The 15502-nt window shown below is 45.3% G+C and overlaps 1 protein-coding gene across 1 annotated transcript in view; it reads right to left on the reverse strand.

Annotated features, from left to right (window-relative positions):
* Positions 1-14786, reverse strand: part of LOC135873819 (ATP-dependent translocase ABCB1-like) — a 110973-nt gene extending 96187 nt beyond the window's left edge. The window contains exon 1 of the mRNA XM_065398433.1: positions 14685-14786. Coding sequence (XP_065254505.1) covers positions 14685-14786 — 102 coding nt within the window. The remainder of the gene's footprint in view (positions 1-14684) is intronic.
* Between the last annotated feature and the right edge of the window lie 716 nt (positions 14787-15502).

A 15502-nucleotide genomic window follows, 5' to 3' on the forward strand; every position in this document is an offset into this window, starting at 1 on the left:
CTTAGTTTTACTTTGTTTTCTCAACTTGTAAATGTACCTTTTACTAGAGTGTTTATCTTTGTTTGCTGTACTTTGAACCTAAGACAGAGGGGGGTCCTCTGAGCTCTTTAAGTCTGATTACCCTGTAAAGTTATTTTCCATACTGATTTTACAGAGATGATTTTTACCTTTTTCTTTAATTAAAAGCCTTCTTTTTAAGAACCTGATTGATTTCTCCTTGTTTTAAGATCCAAGGGGGTTTGGATCTGTATTCACCAGGAGTTGGTGAGAAGTTTCTAAAAGCTTCCCAGGGAAGGGAATGGTGGCAGCGGACCAGAACTAAGCTGGTAGTTAAGCTTAGTAGTCCTCATGCAGGCCCCCACACTTGTACCCTAAAGTTCAAAGTGGGGATACAGCCTTGACACAGACTGACAAACACAAGCTCAGCACACAGCAAGTAATCCCCAAACACAAACAAACACATGCTACAGACAGTCACTTACCCCCAAAAGGTGCTGTATTGCTCCTCCTTCACCTGGAGAACTCCCTTGTCCTTATTGAATTTCATCCTATTTATTTCAGACCATTTCTCCAGTTTGTCCAGATAATTTTGAATTATAATCCTCTCCTCCAAAGCACTTGCAACCCCTCCCAGCTTGGTATCATCCGCAAACTTTATAAGTGTACTCTCTATGCCATTATCTAAATCATTGATGAAGCTATTGAACAGAACCAGACTCAGAACTGATCACTGCAGGACCCCACTCGTTATGCCCTTTCAGCTTCACTGTGAACCACTGATGATTACTCTCTGGGAACAATTTTGCAACCAGTTATGCACCCACCTTATAGTAGCTCCATCTAGGTCATGCAAGACAGTATCAAAACACTCAAGTCAAGGTATACCACATCTACCGCTTACCCCCTATCCACAAGACTTCTTACCCTGTGTGACAAAGTTCCTCCTCTATCTTGGTGGGTCCTGTGCTTATTGGCGGATTTTCTTGCCTCAGAGATTCACCATGTGGGTTGGGGAACAGCCCAGAGACCTTCCCCTCTGGAAGAACCCACAGTCCAGGTCAATTGGGATGTTTGGGGGGAACCCGGGCCCGCCCTCTACTCCAGGTTCCAGCCCAGGGCCCTGTGGACTGCAGCTGTCTATAGTGCCTCCTGTAACAGCTGCATGACAGCTATAACTCCCTGGGCTACTTCCCCATGGCCTCCTCCAAACACCTTCCTTATTCTCACCACAGGATCTTCCTCCTGGTGTCTGATAACGCTTGTGCTCCTTAGTCCTCCAGCAGCACACACTCTCACTGTCAGCTCCTTGCACCTCTTGCTCCCAGCTCCTCACACTCGCACCACAAACTGAAGTGAGCTCCTTTTAAAACCCAGGTGCCCTGATTAGCCTGCTTTAATTGATTCTAGCAGCTTCTTCTTAATTAGCTCCAGGTGTCCTAATTAGCCTGCCTGCCTTAACTGGTTCTAGCAGGTTCCAGATTACTCTAGTGCAGCCCCTTCTCTGGTCACTCAGGGAACAGAAAACCACTCATCCAGTGACCAGTATATTTGCCCTCTACCAGACTCCTGTACCCCACTGGTCTGGGTCTGTCACACCTGTCAAAGAAATCTATTTAGTTGGTTTGACACAATTTGTCCTTGACAAATCCATGCTGACTGGTACATATCACTCTTTATCTTCTAGGTGTTTGCAAATTGATTGCTTAATTATTTGCTCTATCATCTTTCTGGGTACTGAAGTTAAGTGGACTGGTCTGTAATTCCCCAGGCTGTCCTTATTTCTTTTTTTATAGATTGCACTATATTTGCCCTTTTCCAGTCCTCTAGAATCTCTCCCGTCTTCCACGACTTTTCAAAGATAATCACGAATGTCTCTGATATCTCCTCAGTCAGCTCCTTGAGTATTCTAGGGTGTATTTCATCAGGGCCTTGTGACTTGAAGACATCTAACTTGTCTCAGTAATTTTTAACTTTTTCTGTCCCTATTTTAGCCTCTGATCCTACCTCATTTTCACTGGCATTCACTGTGTTAGATGTCCCATTGTTACTAACCTTTTTGGTGAAAACCGAAACAAAAAGAGTCATTTAGCACTACTGCCATTTCCACATTTTTTGTTACTGTTTTCCCCTCCGAACTGAGTAATGGGCCTATCCTATCCTTGGTCTTCCTCTTGCTTCTAATATGTAATAATGTATAATAATATTTCCTTTTCAATTTTGGGTGACTCAGGAATGTGAAAATAATTAACTATTGGCCTTCTACCCCATGCAATCAATTTTAGATTCCTAAAAGGGCCAATGAAGGGCCAATTCTCAACAAGGTATGCCCCATGTTAGGTCCATTATTATTGGTAGGGGACATTCTTGGAGCAAAGGGAGCTATACAGCTGATACACTCATTGCTTAAGTGCTGTCATCTGAATTTAGCAGTCAGCATTTTGTGACTATGCTTCAACTTTCCCCACCCGCATAGGCGCCAACTTTTCCCAGTGCTGGTGGGTGCTCGGCCCCCCTCCTTGCCCCCGGCCCCACCCCGACTCCACCGCTGCCCTGCCTCCTCCCGTCCCTGCCCCACCCCCATTCCAACCCCTTCCCCAAAGTTCCTGCCCTAACTCTGCCCCCTCCCTGCCCCTATTGGACCTCTTCCCCAAATCCCTGTCCTGGCCCCGCCTCTTCCCTGAGCGCACCATATTCCTCCTCCTCCCGCCTCCCTCTCAGCGCTTGATGCCACGAAACAGCTGTTTTGCGGTGGCAAGCGCTGAGAGCTATGGGGAGAAGTGGGGAAGGCGCGCTCAGGGGAGGAGGCGGAGGCAAAGGAGGAGGCGAGCTGGGGTGGATGGGTGGGGCAGGGAGCTGCCAGTGGGTGCAGAGCACCCACCAATTTTTCCCTTTGGGTGCTCCAGACACAGAGCACCCATGGAGTCGGCACCTATGGATGGAGTATGTGATGAGAAGAGACATTATGATTGACTTATTAATGTGAGAGAGTTTTCTCAGTTATCCTCTTACCACAAAAGGAAACCAAAGTAAACTTCATCTTTAAAATGTATGCAGATTCTGCAAAACCTTTGGATTCAACTCCTATTGCACTCAATGGTACTTCCTTATGCAGAAGATTTGCAGGATAGGGTCTATAAAAGGGTATTTCTTATTTGTTTTATCATGTAGAGAATCTTTAAATACTGACAGCATGTACCATTTGGGGCTTTTGAAGACACAGAGGTGCACAATGAGTCTGCTTGATGTTAAACACAAGGGCTTCAAGGAAACCTTACTGCACCACTGAGTACTGCAGTGTTATACTAACCAAAAAATGGGAGCTTCTGGGATGTTAAAAGAAGTTGCAGAATGAACACTAGCCCTGTTTATGAACACGACTAGAAAAAGTAGAAAAATGCAGGCAGAGAGAGAATCATGTTCCCAACTGATTTTAGATACAGAACAGGCCCCAATTCAGATCTACCATCAAAGAATCCACACAGGGCCGTCTTTAGGCATACACAAAATACGCAGCTGCGTAGGGCACCTGAAAATTTGGGGCACCACTGGGTCTGAGTGTCTCCCCCTCCCCCCCCACCCCTCCAGCTTTCCTATCCCTATTCTGACCCTTCCTGCAGGCTCCCACAGCTGGCTGCTGCAGCCTGGTCACTCTTACTCCATAGGGGATCTAGTAAGTTAAAAGTGAAAAAGCCTCCAGCCTGCCAGACCTATTAGCACAACATTGAAACTGTTAAAGAGCCTTTCAAAGGGTAATGAATCCATTTAACAGGCATTTGCCAACCCCCAGGTATATACTGTCAGTTTCTGAATTTACTAACAAAAACAGTTGTGCATTACTGTAATATTTACTCAGAACATGTTAGTCTACAGGACCTTAGTTTAAAATTTGCTTTCAAAATATTTCATTAGTGAGTTGGTGAAGATTATAAAATCACATCTCTGAAAAATCCTTGCATAGATTTTTAGATGCACAATCATCTTTAGCCTTAAATGTTTGGATCTTCAGACATAGTTTTTTAAATAAACCCTTCAAAAGACCACCCTTATCTAAAATACACATTTTAATTTTAATTACTATAGTAAAAAAAAAAAAAAAAAAAAAAAAACTTGCTTTCAAAGTCCTCCCTGTCCATCCCTTTTTCCCTTCACCGACCCCTCCCCCCCCACCCACACACCCAGTTGAAGAGAGCCCTTAAAGGGACAACACCCCTTTCCTTTCAGATAGCTGGACAAAGTTTCCCTTTCCTTCCTTCTGACTATCTGATGAAGTAGTTTTAAGAGAACCCTCCAGCAAAATCAGTACCTTAGTAAAATATCAAATCCTTTGTTATGGCTAAAATCTTTGGAAACTTATTTTTTAAAGTTGGTGAAATGTCATAAACATGTCTATTGTTAGGGAGATCACACAGAGTAAATTAGTGTTCCCTTTTTCTAAAAGCAATGAACATTCTTATGAACACACTAAACCTCTGTGAATGATTAATTTAAAATAATGTCTTTATGGAGTTGAATATATAATAATCTGGAATGATTACTTTATGAAGGCTTAAGAGTACATTTAAAATATAAAATCAGTTTAGAAATACTGATTAAGAAAATGTAAAGCAGAGAAGAGCTGCATCATGTATTCCATAATATTGAATGTTGTATTCAGGAAGACAGCTGACTCACCCTTACTACAAAGTTTTTGCAAATAAATGTCTGACAAATTTCAGGGCATATCAAAAAACCTGTGACTGACTTTTATTCCCAAGTTTAGTGCTTTTAATTAGGTACCTTCTGCATGTTCATTCTGCGTGAGGGAGAGAGTACCGGGGTCTCTGCAGGGAACTGACTCCCCGCCACCCTGAGGTGGGCTGGGCGTCTCGCTGTCCTTTGATGCCTCATCCACCCCCGCACCGGGCTATGAGCCCGGGCTGACGTCAGGCATAAGGGCACTGGTTTAAGAATACTGCGTAGGGCTCCATAAATCCTAAGGATGGCCCTGCATCCACAACACATAAAAATGAGAGGGAAGAAATCTCAGCACTTGTCTACATGACACCACAGTCTGGTCTATGGGTGTGTAAATTGTAGAGAACTCTAAAGTGTTCTCCATATTGTGACAGATTTATGTTACCAATCTGTCTGAGGCGTCAAGTGATTAGGCTGAGGCTGCAGGATAGTTAGGGGAGGAGATGAAGGAGCACACTAAGTCACTAATTTTAAAGCTTTATTAATTAAATAACAGCGGTGAGTGCTGGGTTTTTCCCAGGTCACTCAAAGGAAGGAAGAAAGCATTAGTGCCAAAGCCCTCACCCATTTTCATACTCGCACACACATAACCCAAGGCTGGCCAAGCCCGGGTGTAACATAAGAAGAAGAGGGGGAAGGGTGGACGAGAGTTCTGATCTGTGCACAGGCCATCCAGGGTCCGCTGTTGATCTCCAACTTGCTTCAGCTCTCGGATTAAACCCTGGTTTTTTCTGGGGGCATTTTCGTCCAGGGATCCTCATCTCCCGTGCTTTCTGTACCAGTGCAAACTGACCTTCTGTGGCTCCCTTAGGTTCCCCAAAACACACTGGCTTCAGGGACGCAAGACTGCAAAGGCCAGTGAGTTAAAGAAACAATCTTTCTTGTTTTACAGGTCTGTTTTGTTCAGTTCTCCTTTCCCACGGGTTTTTGGCTGTTTGGCAGCAGGGAGCTTGTTTGTGTGCACTGGCCTTGAGCCGCAATTTCACTCCTTATCGTCGAGCCTAGCTGAATCATCAAGTTAACCCGTTCCTTACTCCCTTCCGCCTCTCGCAACCTGCAAAGGAATCTTTCACTCCACACTCACACCTCCAAACCTTCCCCAAATCCTTTCCAATGCATGTAAAAGCATTAGCAATATACAGTGCTGGTGCTTACCCAGGGGACCCCCTGGGGGCAGTTTTATTGTGACATTCCCCCCCTTGACCCTGAATCAACATTCTGTATTGAGGGGTCACCACTTAGGTTTCCACCCTCCCTTCGACACCATGGCCAGTGTTACCGTTGGCCTCCTGCACAAGCAGCAATATAACCCAAACAAAATTATTAGGGCAGCAACAATTGCATACACAAGCCAGTAATGGCTTCTGGCTTTATTAGTAACATAGCATAACACATTCCCTTCTTGACATAGATGCCCCATCCGAATGGCGGTGGCAAAGGCGGCTTTCTCCACATTGAAGATGTGCTGCAACTTTGTAAAGGAGGAGACATTTATCTGGAATACGGTGAGTTGCTCCTGGATGTGCATCAATGGGAGAAAAACATTGGGCATAATCCATGAAAAATTAAACACAATATAGTTAGAAATATTAAAATTGTGGGCCAATGCATGGAAAAATGTTGCACCTGAGAGTGTAACAGAAAATCAAGGGGCACCCTGGGGTAGGTGGTCCTTCAGACACAGGCAGCGGTATTGGTAAACATATGTCCCTTAGTGGGGGCATATCCCGATGCCTCCCCTTTTCAGCAGATGTGTTGACCCACCTCATAAAAGCGGCCTGGCATTGCTTTTTTTTTTTTTTTTTTTTTTTAAATACACACATTATTTGAGGGGGCTTTGTAGGCCATAGCTGCCAGGTGTTGCCCAGGTAATACGTGGTGCCACACTTCCAGGATGATGCACTGCAATTGCCCCCTTGCCAATGGACAATAGACCTTTTGTACCATGGCCAATTTTGGATAATGGTAAAATTAACAAAGGAGGACAAAAACATCAGAAACACAAGGAATTTTATAAAAATATGCCACCATGTATACATTGTATTACAATGAAGGATTTTGAAGGCTTGAAGCAGCAGGAGCAATTTTACCACTTTTGTTTGCAGTGTTCCTGGGCTTTCGCTATTACTGCCTGTTCTGTTAACAAAGCAAAGGAAAGAAAAAGGACAATGGAAATGCACCTATTAGGGAAACTGAGACACACAAAAACTTTTTAAGCCATTAGTTGTCCTGTTACAGCCCACCCTGGCTTCTGTTATGGAGGTTGTTTGCCTGGTTTAGGAGGTTACAACAACGATATTGCATTTAGGGATTAATACTTGCTATTGCCCGCCAAAGGGACTTTTATTTCGCTTCAAACCACCACATGAGGAACAGAATCTGCCCCTTGGGGGTCCATGGGAGGGTCCGGGGCCACCCACCAGGTATTTTGCTGTGGCCCTGCTGTGTTTATTTGGACTATGCATTGCTTTTATGGCTCCTCCCCTCCAGCCTTATGCCACGCTGTGGCTTGGGCCCCAGCACTTGCTTGAACCAGGGAGAGGCTTTGGAGGTACTTTCCCTCCTCCTAATTATAATTATCCAGATAATCCCATGAGCAGATGGAGACCCGGATAGTCCAGGCAGATGGCAGGTCCACAACCAAGGCCCACGACACCATGACCGGGAACCTAGGGAGAAGCATATGTTTTGAGCTGATTGGCATGCGCCCATTTTAGTTTACCTGGTAGCTGAAGTTCGTACACTACTGGGGAGATGCGATTTACAATGGAGTACGGACCCACCCTCTTAGTGTTCAGAGTGTGGGCTGCCTTTTTTTAGCTTTTGCAACATTACTTTGTTTTTAATTTGCCATTTTTAGATGTTTATAACAATGATTTTTTTACACTTGGCCTTTTTTTAATTTAAAGCGGCCTTTACGGCTTTGCGGGTTTTACATAGGTTTTTTTTTTAAAAAAACCTGGGCAAAGCTGAGACTTTTTTGGTTGTGGCAAACAGTAAATGTGATTATTGGTAAACACAGTATTTACATTACATTTACATTTGTTTACTAGCGGGTTGCTAACACTTATTTTTTTAACACTTTTTTTAGGAATTAACACACACATTGCCCATTATACAGTACTTTGGTTTTATTATTTAATCTATTTTTATATACAAGATTTCAGTAAAATGTTTTTACTACAGGGCTTTGGAGCAACAGGCAAGGACAAGCGCACCCACTTTTGGAGGAGTTTACTTGGTACAACCTCTGGTGTTCAATAGCTTCTCTCCCTCCCCAGCCCACTGGCTCGAGGTCTGGGGTAGCCAGAAGGATTTTATGTGCCATATAAGGAGTGGGCTAACTTTTAATATTTTTGCTTTTAGAGCTTGTTGGTTATGCGTTTTTAATAACTTTTTTTTTTTAATTATAAGGTTTGGCCTTACTATGCTAGAAACACATTGCATTTATTTGTATTGATAAGTATTAGACAGTGATTTTTTATTTATTTTTTTTGCTTTAGCAAGTATATTAAAACCTTAGTATTTTTTGATATTACCCAAAACATTTTGTGTTTTAAGGTGGACAAATCAAGTATTTCCATTTTAGTACATTTTATAGCTATAGCAGTATGTTTTTTTATTTTTATTTGTTTTTGTATTAGGCTGTTTTGTAGTTGGGACAGAGAGCTTAATTTATTTTTAATTACCTTTAGGTATACAGTATTTATAATTTTTGCTTTAAAACCATTTCCCCTAATATGGTGTTTACTACCTGAGGATTTTTTTTGCAGTATTTTTTTTTTAATTACACAATAGTGCTAGCAACAAGACAAACACCACAAGACAAAACATAGAACACAAAACAATTTTTATTACGACTGTAGATTTATGGTATTTTGGGTTGCTTTTTTGCTGGTATTAGCTTTTTTTGATTTTTTTTGAAAGACAAAAACATGTTTTTACCCCTTGGAGGGTGGCAGATTATTGCTTAATATATATATTTATAAATACCTGTGCTGACTGCAGGCAAAACAGAGGAATTACCCCCATATTTTTTTGTGTTTGTTTTATAGGCAGGCCAGGTTTTAATGGTTTTTACCTTTATTAGTTAGGTAATTTGCATTAACCCAGATGCTTTTTGGCTTGCTTTTGGATTCAAAGCCATTAGCAGCTTAGAGTTTGTTTTAAAAGGGATAAAACTCTGGTAAAAGTTAATTGTGATTACTTTTAACTTTTGCTTTTAAAACCTACAAAAATTTGAAAAAGAAAACACAACCTCTTGTTGCTTTCTTTGGAGCCCGAATAGGATTTTAATTATGTAGCATGGTATGTTTGCAAATTTTTTTACCCCTTCTACAATATACACTGCACATGTTCTGGGGAAAATGCACATTTTTTTACACTGTTTTGTTTTTATATACTTGTATATAGATTACATTTTTTTATATATTTGGGGCAATTACGTTTTAATAGAACCCCCCTTATTTTTTTTTAGAAAATCTGACTAAATTGTTTATAGTTAAATATTTTAATTGGATAGTTTTTTTGTCTGGATTATTTAGAAATTTTTCTTCAGAACGGCTGCAAAGAAACCAAGAATTTTTTATAACACTTTTTAAAAAATATTTTTACCAAGTTTCACTGCTTATTTTTTTTAGCCTTCGCTAATTTTTAATATCAGAGGGGTAGCCGTGTTAGTCTGAATCTGTAAAAAGCAACAGAGGGTCCTGTGGCACCTTCTGTTAGTCTTAAAGGTGCCACAGGACCCTCTGTTAATTTTTAATAATTACTTGCTTATTTTTTAAAATGATAAAATGGTAAAATCTAAGTTAAGTACTATTTTAGGGATTTGAATTTTCCATGTCTGCACTTACTCCTTTCCTTACTTCTGCCACTGTGCCCTCAGGGCTTCCAACCTGTTTTTAATTTTTTGTTGTTGTTGCTGCCTGCCTGCTTTTTTGGGGCCAATTTTGTGTTGTTGAACCCTTTTCATTAGCACAGGCTTGGTTTGCTGCTTGGTTAGTAATTTGTTTTTAGTTGCTTAATTTTTACTAGCTGCCGGGTACACACTTCTGCCCTTTTCCCCCAACTTTTTTTTTTATTTTGACAACATTTGGTACCACATAGCCACTGCAGTTTACATCAATCCCATAGCTGCCCCTAAGTTTTTAGGCTTCTGTCTCTCATACTTGGCATACAGGTTTAACTAATTTTGCCAAGTATGCACGCTTTTCTGAAGCTTTGCCATGGAACCCCAGGGATTGTATCCCACCTTGGTGAGGTTCTTACCCCCCCCCTTTGAAAGAGGCAACAGAGTCACGTCCCTTCTTGTCGCCCCTTCCATGGCATGGGCATCAAGTCCACCAGCCTCCTGTGACACCAGCGGGCCAGGCAGCGGGACTCCCATGTCCGAGCTCCCTAATGCCCATCCGTCCAGCCTTGAACCCATTGTTGATGCCATCACCCACGACTGCGGGACTTTCGAGTCCACAGTTGTACCCTTCTGTTTCCTGAACATGTCACAATTCGTTAGTACAACTTTTAAGGTTTTTTTAGTTACTTGAGATTTTACGCTGCCCATGCCGGCACCGGGGCTTACAATGTTAACCCAGCCTGCGCCAGAGGGAGAAACGCTAAGCCTTCCCCTGTATTACTCAGCCTACCACCACCGAGGGTCCATACACCAAATATAAAACCCTTCCCGGGCAGAGCGAGAAACACTAAGTTCTTCTTTTATGCTTAGTTATGCTACGGCTGAGGGTGTTTGCACCAAGGATTTTTTGGGGGGGGGGGCTTGGAGCAGGGATTTTTGTGTTTTTTTTTAATTGCCCCACCCTATTACAACTGGGGGTATATCCACCTGCAGCTATGTCCCCCACCGCCCAGAGTGGACCAGGGTGAAGAGAGGAATGCTAAACCACTTTGTTTTTTAGCCCTGCAACGACTGAGGGTGGGTATACCTTTAATTATAAAATCCTTAACATGAAATACCAACAGTGCCGGGCAGAGCAAACATGAAATACCAAGGGCAGAACAGTTGGTGCGCTCAATATTTCATTGTATGAAAACAGACCTCCAATCCACTTTCTAAAGCATAAGAGTCTAATATTGTTGTTGTTAGAGAAGGGATGCCTGTTGAAAACTTTTACTGTCTCTATATCATATCAGCAAACCAACAAAAGGTTACACCTTGTATAGCATATGAAAGGTTATTTACTATAAGATTACACATGTTTTTAATGCTCTGTAGTTTCTTTGCTTAGCCCTTCCTATTTTCTGTCAAGCTATAGGCTATCAACACAGGAGGAGGAGAATCATCAATCAGTTTTAGAAATACTTATATAAAACTTCTTGAAGTAGATCAAGCATGACATTATGGATGAGTTATGTCAGGTCAGTTGTGAATAATGTAAACACTTTCTATGACTACCTTAATGTAAATTTGTTTGTCTAGTAGCATTGCCTCCCTCCCTGATTATTGTAATGAGAAACGAGGAGTGCATTAGGTATAGTAATTGAGACTGAAATATTTCTAGATAAACAATAAAAAGAACTTGGGGAGCTGGATTTTTTTCCCCATCACTTTAACTTAATTGGAACTGGAAAGGGAATTTTAGCTGCATCCACCATATTATTTTTATTAAACATAATACTGAAGACTTGCTAAACTACCCCCTTGTTTCAAAAAGCTGACTTATAAATCCTATTAGCTAATGGACTGTTAGACCCAAGTGACTAACATGGAAAACATAATGAGAAATGGAACTACAATACTAAAAAGGACAAAAAATGATGTTACTGTGACATCAAATGGTGAGCAAAAATGAAGTAACATCAGATAGGCACAGCTCTAGTGAGGAAATGAAAATGAAATATTCCAACAAAGAGTAAGTGTCATCTTCAAATAGTCATGCTGTAGAGGAGCAGACTCACCCCTGTGGCACCTCCTGCTGGTGACTTCTGGGAATTAGCGCAATCCAGCCTCCAGAGCACCCTCTGCAGGCCAATGGTCCACCTGTCCTCTGGCCCCCATGTCCCTCCCAGACCCCAGTACCCTTGTATCTGGGGTGCTGCCCCATGGCAGTACACCCCTCAGTACTAGGGTCTCCCCTCCCTGGGGAACCCCCACCCACTATCCCTACCTCACCTCAGAATAAGGCCACTGCCAGTCACCAACTAGCCCCCGCTCCCTGGGGCTGACTGCAGTATAGGCCACTCATCACAGGCAAGGAGGGTTTGGACCTGCTGCCTTGACCTAGCCCTGGGCTGCCCTTTGCAACCCCCAGTACCCCCTTGGCCTTCTACTAGGCCACAGCCTGGGGCTTTCCAGGCTAGAGCCCTCTAGCCTTTCCCCAGCCCTGCTCCACCCAGATACTCCATCTCAAGCTTGCTACAACCAGACCCTTCTCCCTTTGAAGGCAAAGAGAGACTGCTGAGGGTCTGGCTCCCAGCCTCTTTATACAGGCCAGCTGAAGGCTGATTGGGGTGTGGCCCAGCTGCAGCCACTTCCCCCAATCAGCCAGTGTTTTTAGAGCTGCAGCCCTCTGCCAGGACTGTGTTAAGCCCTTCCTGGCAGAAGCAGGATAGCCATCCCTCTACAGAGTGTGCTTAGTGTCCTCTGGCTGCCCTGCTTGCTGGAGCTCTCCTTCCTTCTTCTCTCCGGCTGTCCTGCTGGCTGGAGCTCCTTTTCCCTTCCTTTCCTGGACTGCTGCTGCTGGCTGGAGTGTTCCCTCTCTGGACTGCTGTTGCTGCCACTGCTGCTGAGCACGGGGCCTTGCCGGCCAGCCCCCCCTCCCCACCACCTCTGGAGGGAGAAGTCTGGATCCTGTCTTCACCACCATTGCTACCACCTGTGAGGGGTCCTTCCTGCTTGGCTGTCGAGGTTGCTGGAGCTGCTGCCGCAGTTGCATTTGTCCTGGGGAGCTGCTGGAGCCTGGAGGAGGAAGAGGACTAAGTAGACCATCAGCTGCTGGGGGAGCGCACAGGACTCTGGAGACCACTGTGGAGGGGGCCATTCAGGACTGAGTAATTTTCAAACTGTGCTCTAGTGGTGGGGGTCTAGACTGTGTCTGTGGGGACACAGAGGTTGTGGCGTGGAGCCTGACCCCTGCTCCATGTGTCTCCCCCCCCCCCCCCCCCCCGTGATGATGCGGTTCTGGCGGGACCCAACTGAGAGTGCCAATTCAGGACAAATTGCTAAAAACAGGGCAATCACAGCCCAAGGCTGGGGTTTTTCCACCTCTAAGGCAAACCAAACCAGCCAGACTAAGAGGACTTCTGTTTCACCCCATTGGCTAACCACAAGTCTCACAAGCAATTCCCTCAGACACTCGTTTCCCAGTATCAGCACCAGTGCCACTCGTTATGGGGACAAATGGTTATGAAAACCAATACCCCAGAAAAAGAGGAGAGGTTCTTCTGATCCCATAGGACCAAGCCCCAGACCCAGGTCAATATACAAATCAGATCTTACCCACAAATCATGCTGTTGCCAATCCTTTAGAATCTAAAGGTTTATTCATAAAAGGAAAAAGATAGAGATGAGAGTTAGAATTGGTTAAATGGAATCAATTACATACAGCAATGGCAACGTTCTTGGTTCAGGCTTGCAGCAGCAATAGAATAAACTGCAGGTTCAAATCAAGTCTCTGGAACATCCCCAGGTGGGATGGGTCCTCAGTCCTTTGTTCAGAGCTTCAGTTGTAGCAAAGTGCCTCCAGAGATAAGAAGCAGGATTGAAGACAAAATGGAGATGAGGCATCAGCCTTAATAGTCTTTTCCAGGTGTAAGAACACCTCTTTGTTCTTACTGTGGAAAATTACAGCAAAATGGAGTCTGGAGTCACATGGGCCAGTCCCTGCATACTTTGCTGAGTCTGAAGGCATATTTGCCTTTTCTCAATGAGTCCATTGTATAGCTGATGGTTCTTAACGGGCCATCAAGCAGGCTAGGCAGAGCTAACACCAGCTTGTCTGGGATGTCACCCAGAAGCATAGCATAAGTTTGCAATACAGACAGCATAGAGCCAATATTCATAACTTCAACTATAAAACTGATACACACATATAGACAGCATAATCATAACCAGTAAACCATAACCTTGTCTTAGACACCCCATTTGACCCCCTTTATACAAGATTTGGGTGCCACTACAGGACCTTGGTTGCAACAATGATCTATATGGTCCCAGATTATATCAATAACGTCACACCCCCAACGCAAAATTGATGCAGGAAGGGATAACACAAACATCACTGACTGCATCCCAAGAGCTCCCCATCTTTGGGTCTGTCTCACTACAGCTAGTATTGGGTTAGAAGTCATACCAGTGTATAACAAAAATGGTTATCAAAGTCATGTTCAATAACATGATTGAACCTCTTTACAAACTAAAGGTAAGACTTAGTTAGAACAATAGTGGATTGGATCTGCTCTTGCAGCAGGATTCCTGTATGTCTCACGTGATCTTGCCAAGAACTAAAGAAAACAGCTACTTTATCCATACAAGCTCTGGCAAATATTTGGAACCCAATTAACATCAAGTTAATGTAGATATTAAGGTTGTTTATAGTACAGGAATCTTGGCATTTAGCCATGAAAGCAATATGGTAGTGTGCGGCATTGGCTGCGGCGGGCGACGGGGTGACCTCCGCTGCTGCCACGTCCTTCGCCCCCTCCGATTCTGGGGGAGCCGCCCCAGCCGGCAGGAAAGGCCAGGGCAAAAAGAAGGGGAAGAGCCCCGCTACGAAGACTGGGCCCTCCATGGCAGGGGCTGCGCCCACTGCCGCAGCCCCGCCACCGACCGCGGCGTCCCTTCCCGCTGCTCCCTCCACCAGATCTGTGGGTGCCCCTCCCCCGGCCCCCAGGGCGTATGCCCAGTTGGCGGCAGCCCCCCCGCCTGCCGATACGCCCTCTCATCCATCCACCGCCTCTGCTTCCATCTATAGTGGCCTGGGCCCCTTCCCCACCTTGACCTGGAAGCATGGTGTCCGTTGCCTCCTGGTGCCCGCCTCGTCCCACGTGGAGACATACGTGCGGGCGTTGGCGAGGGTGGTGGGGCCCACGGCCATCGTGGCGGCCTCCAAAATGTATGGCAAGGTTGTCTTCTTCCTTGCCTCAGTGGCCGCCGCCCAGGAGGCGGTAGAGAAGGGCCTGGCGGTGGGGGGCGTGTTCGTCCCCCTGGAGCCAATGGAGGATCTGGGTGTCCGTGTGGTCTGCACCTCCGTTCCTCCTTTCCTCCCCAATGTCGTCCTGCTGCCCGCCCTTTCTACCCTGGGGAAACCGATTTCCATCGTCAGCCCTCTCTCGCTGGACTGCAAAGACCCCGCCCTCCGTCACGTCCTCTCGTTCTGCCGGCACGTGCAGCTCCAACTGCCGCCGGCGGCACGTGGCGGAGAGGCGCTCGAGGGGTCTTTCCTGGTCCCCTATCAGGGGGCCCATTACCGGGTGCACTACTCCACGGGGGAGGCCCGGTGCTACCTCTGCTGGGCGATAGGGCACGTCCGGAGGGACTGCCCCTTGGCCCGGCACGGAGGAGTGTCCGAGACCCCCGAGCCCCGGCAGGGCGCCAGCCCTACCATTGCTGGCATCCCTGGTTGCCCGGTACCCGAAGCTGCCCCTCTTCCTTCTCGGACCACCACTGCTCCCGCTCAGGCCCAAGGGGTACCTCCCCCACCATGCCCAGACGAGCGGGAGAGCCCCGCCTCTGCTACGTGCATTGTGGCGGGGCCTGTAGAGGAGGGTGCGGTGGGGGTGTTGCCGGGCGCGGGAGAGGGCCCTCCCCAGG

The sequence above is a fragment of the Emys orbicularis genome, chromosome 2 (genome assembly GCF_028017835.1).
Source record: "Emys orbicularis isolate rEmyOrb1 chromosome 2, rEmyOrb1.hap1, whole genome shotgun sequence".
Taxonomy (NCBI): domain Eukaryota; kingdom Metazoa; phylum Chordata; order Testudines; family Emydidae; genus Emys; species Emys orbicularis.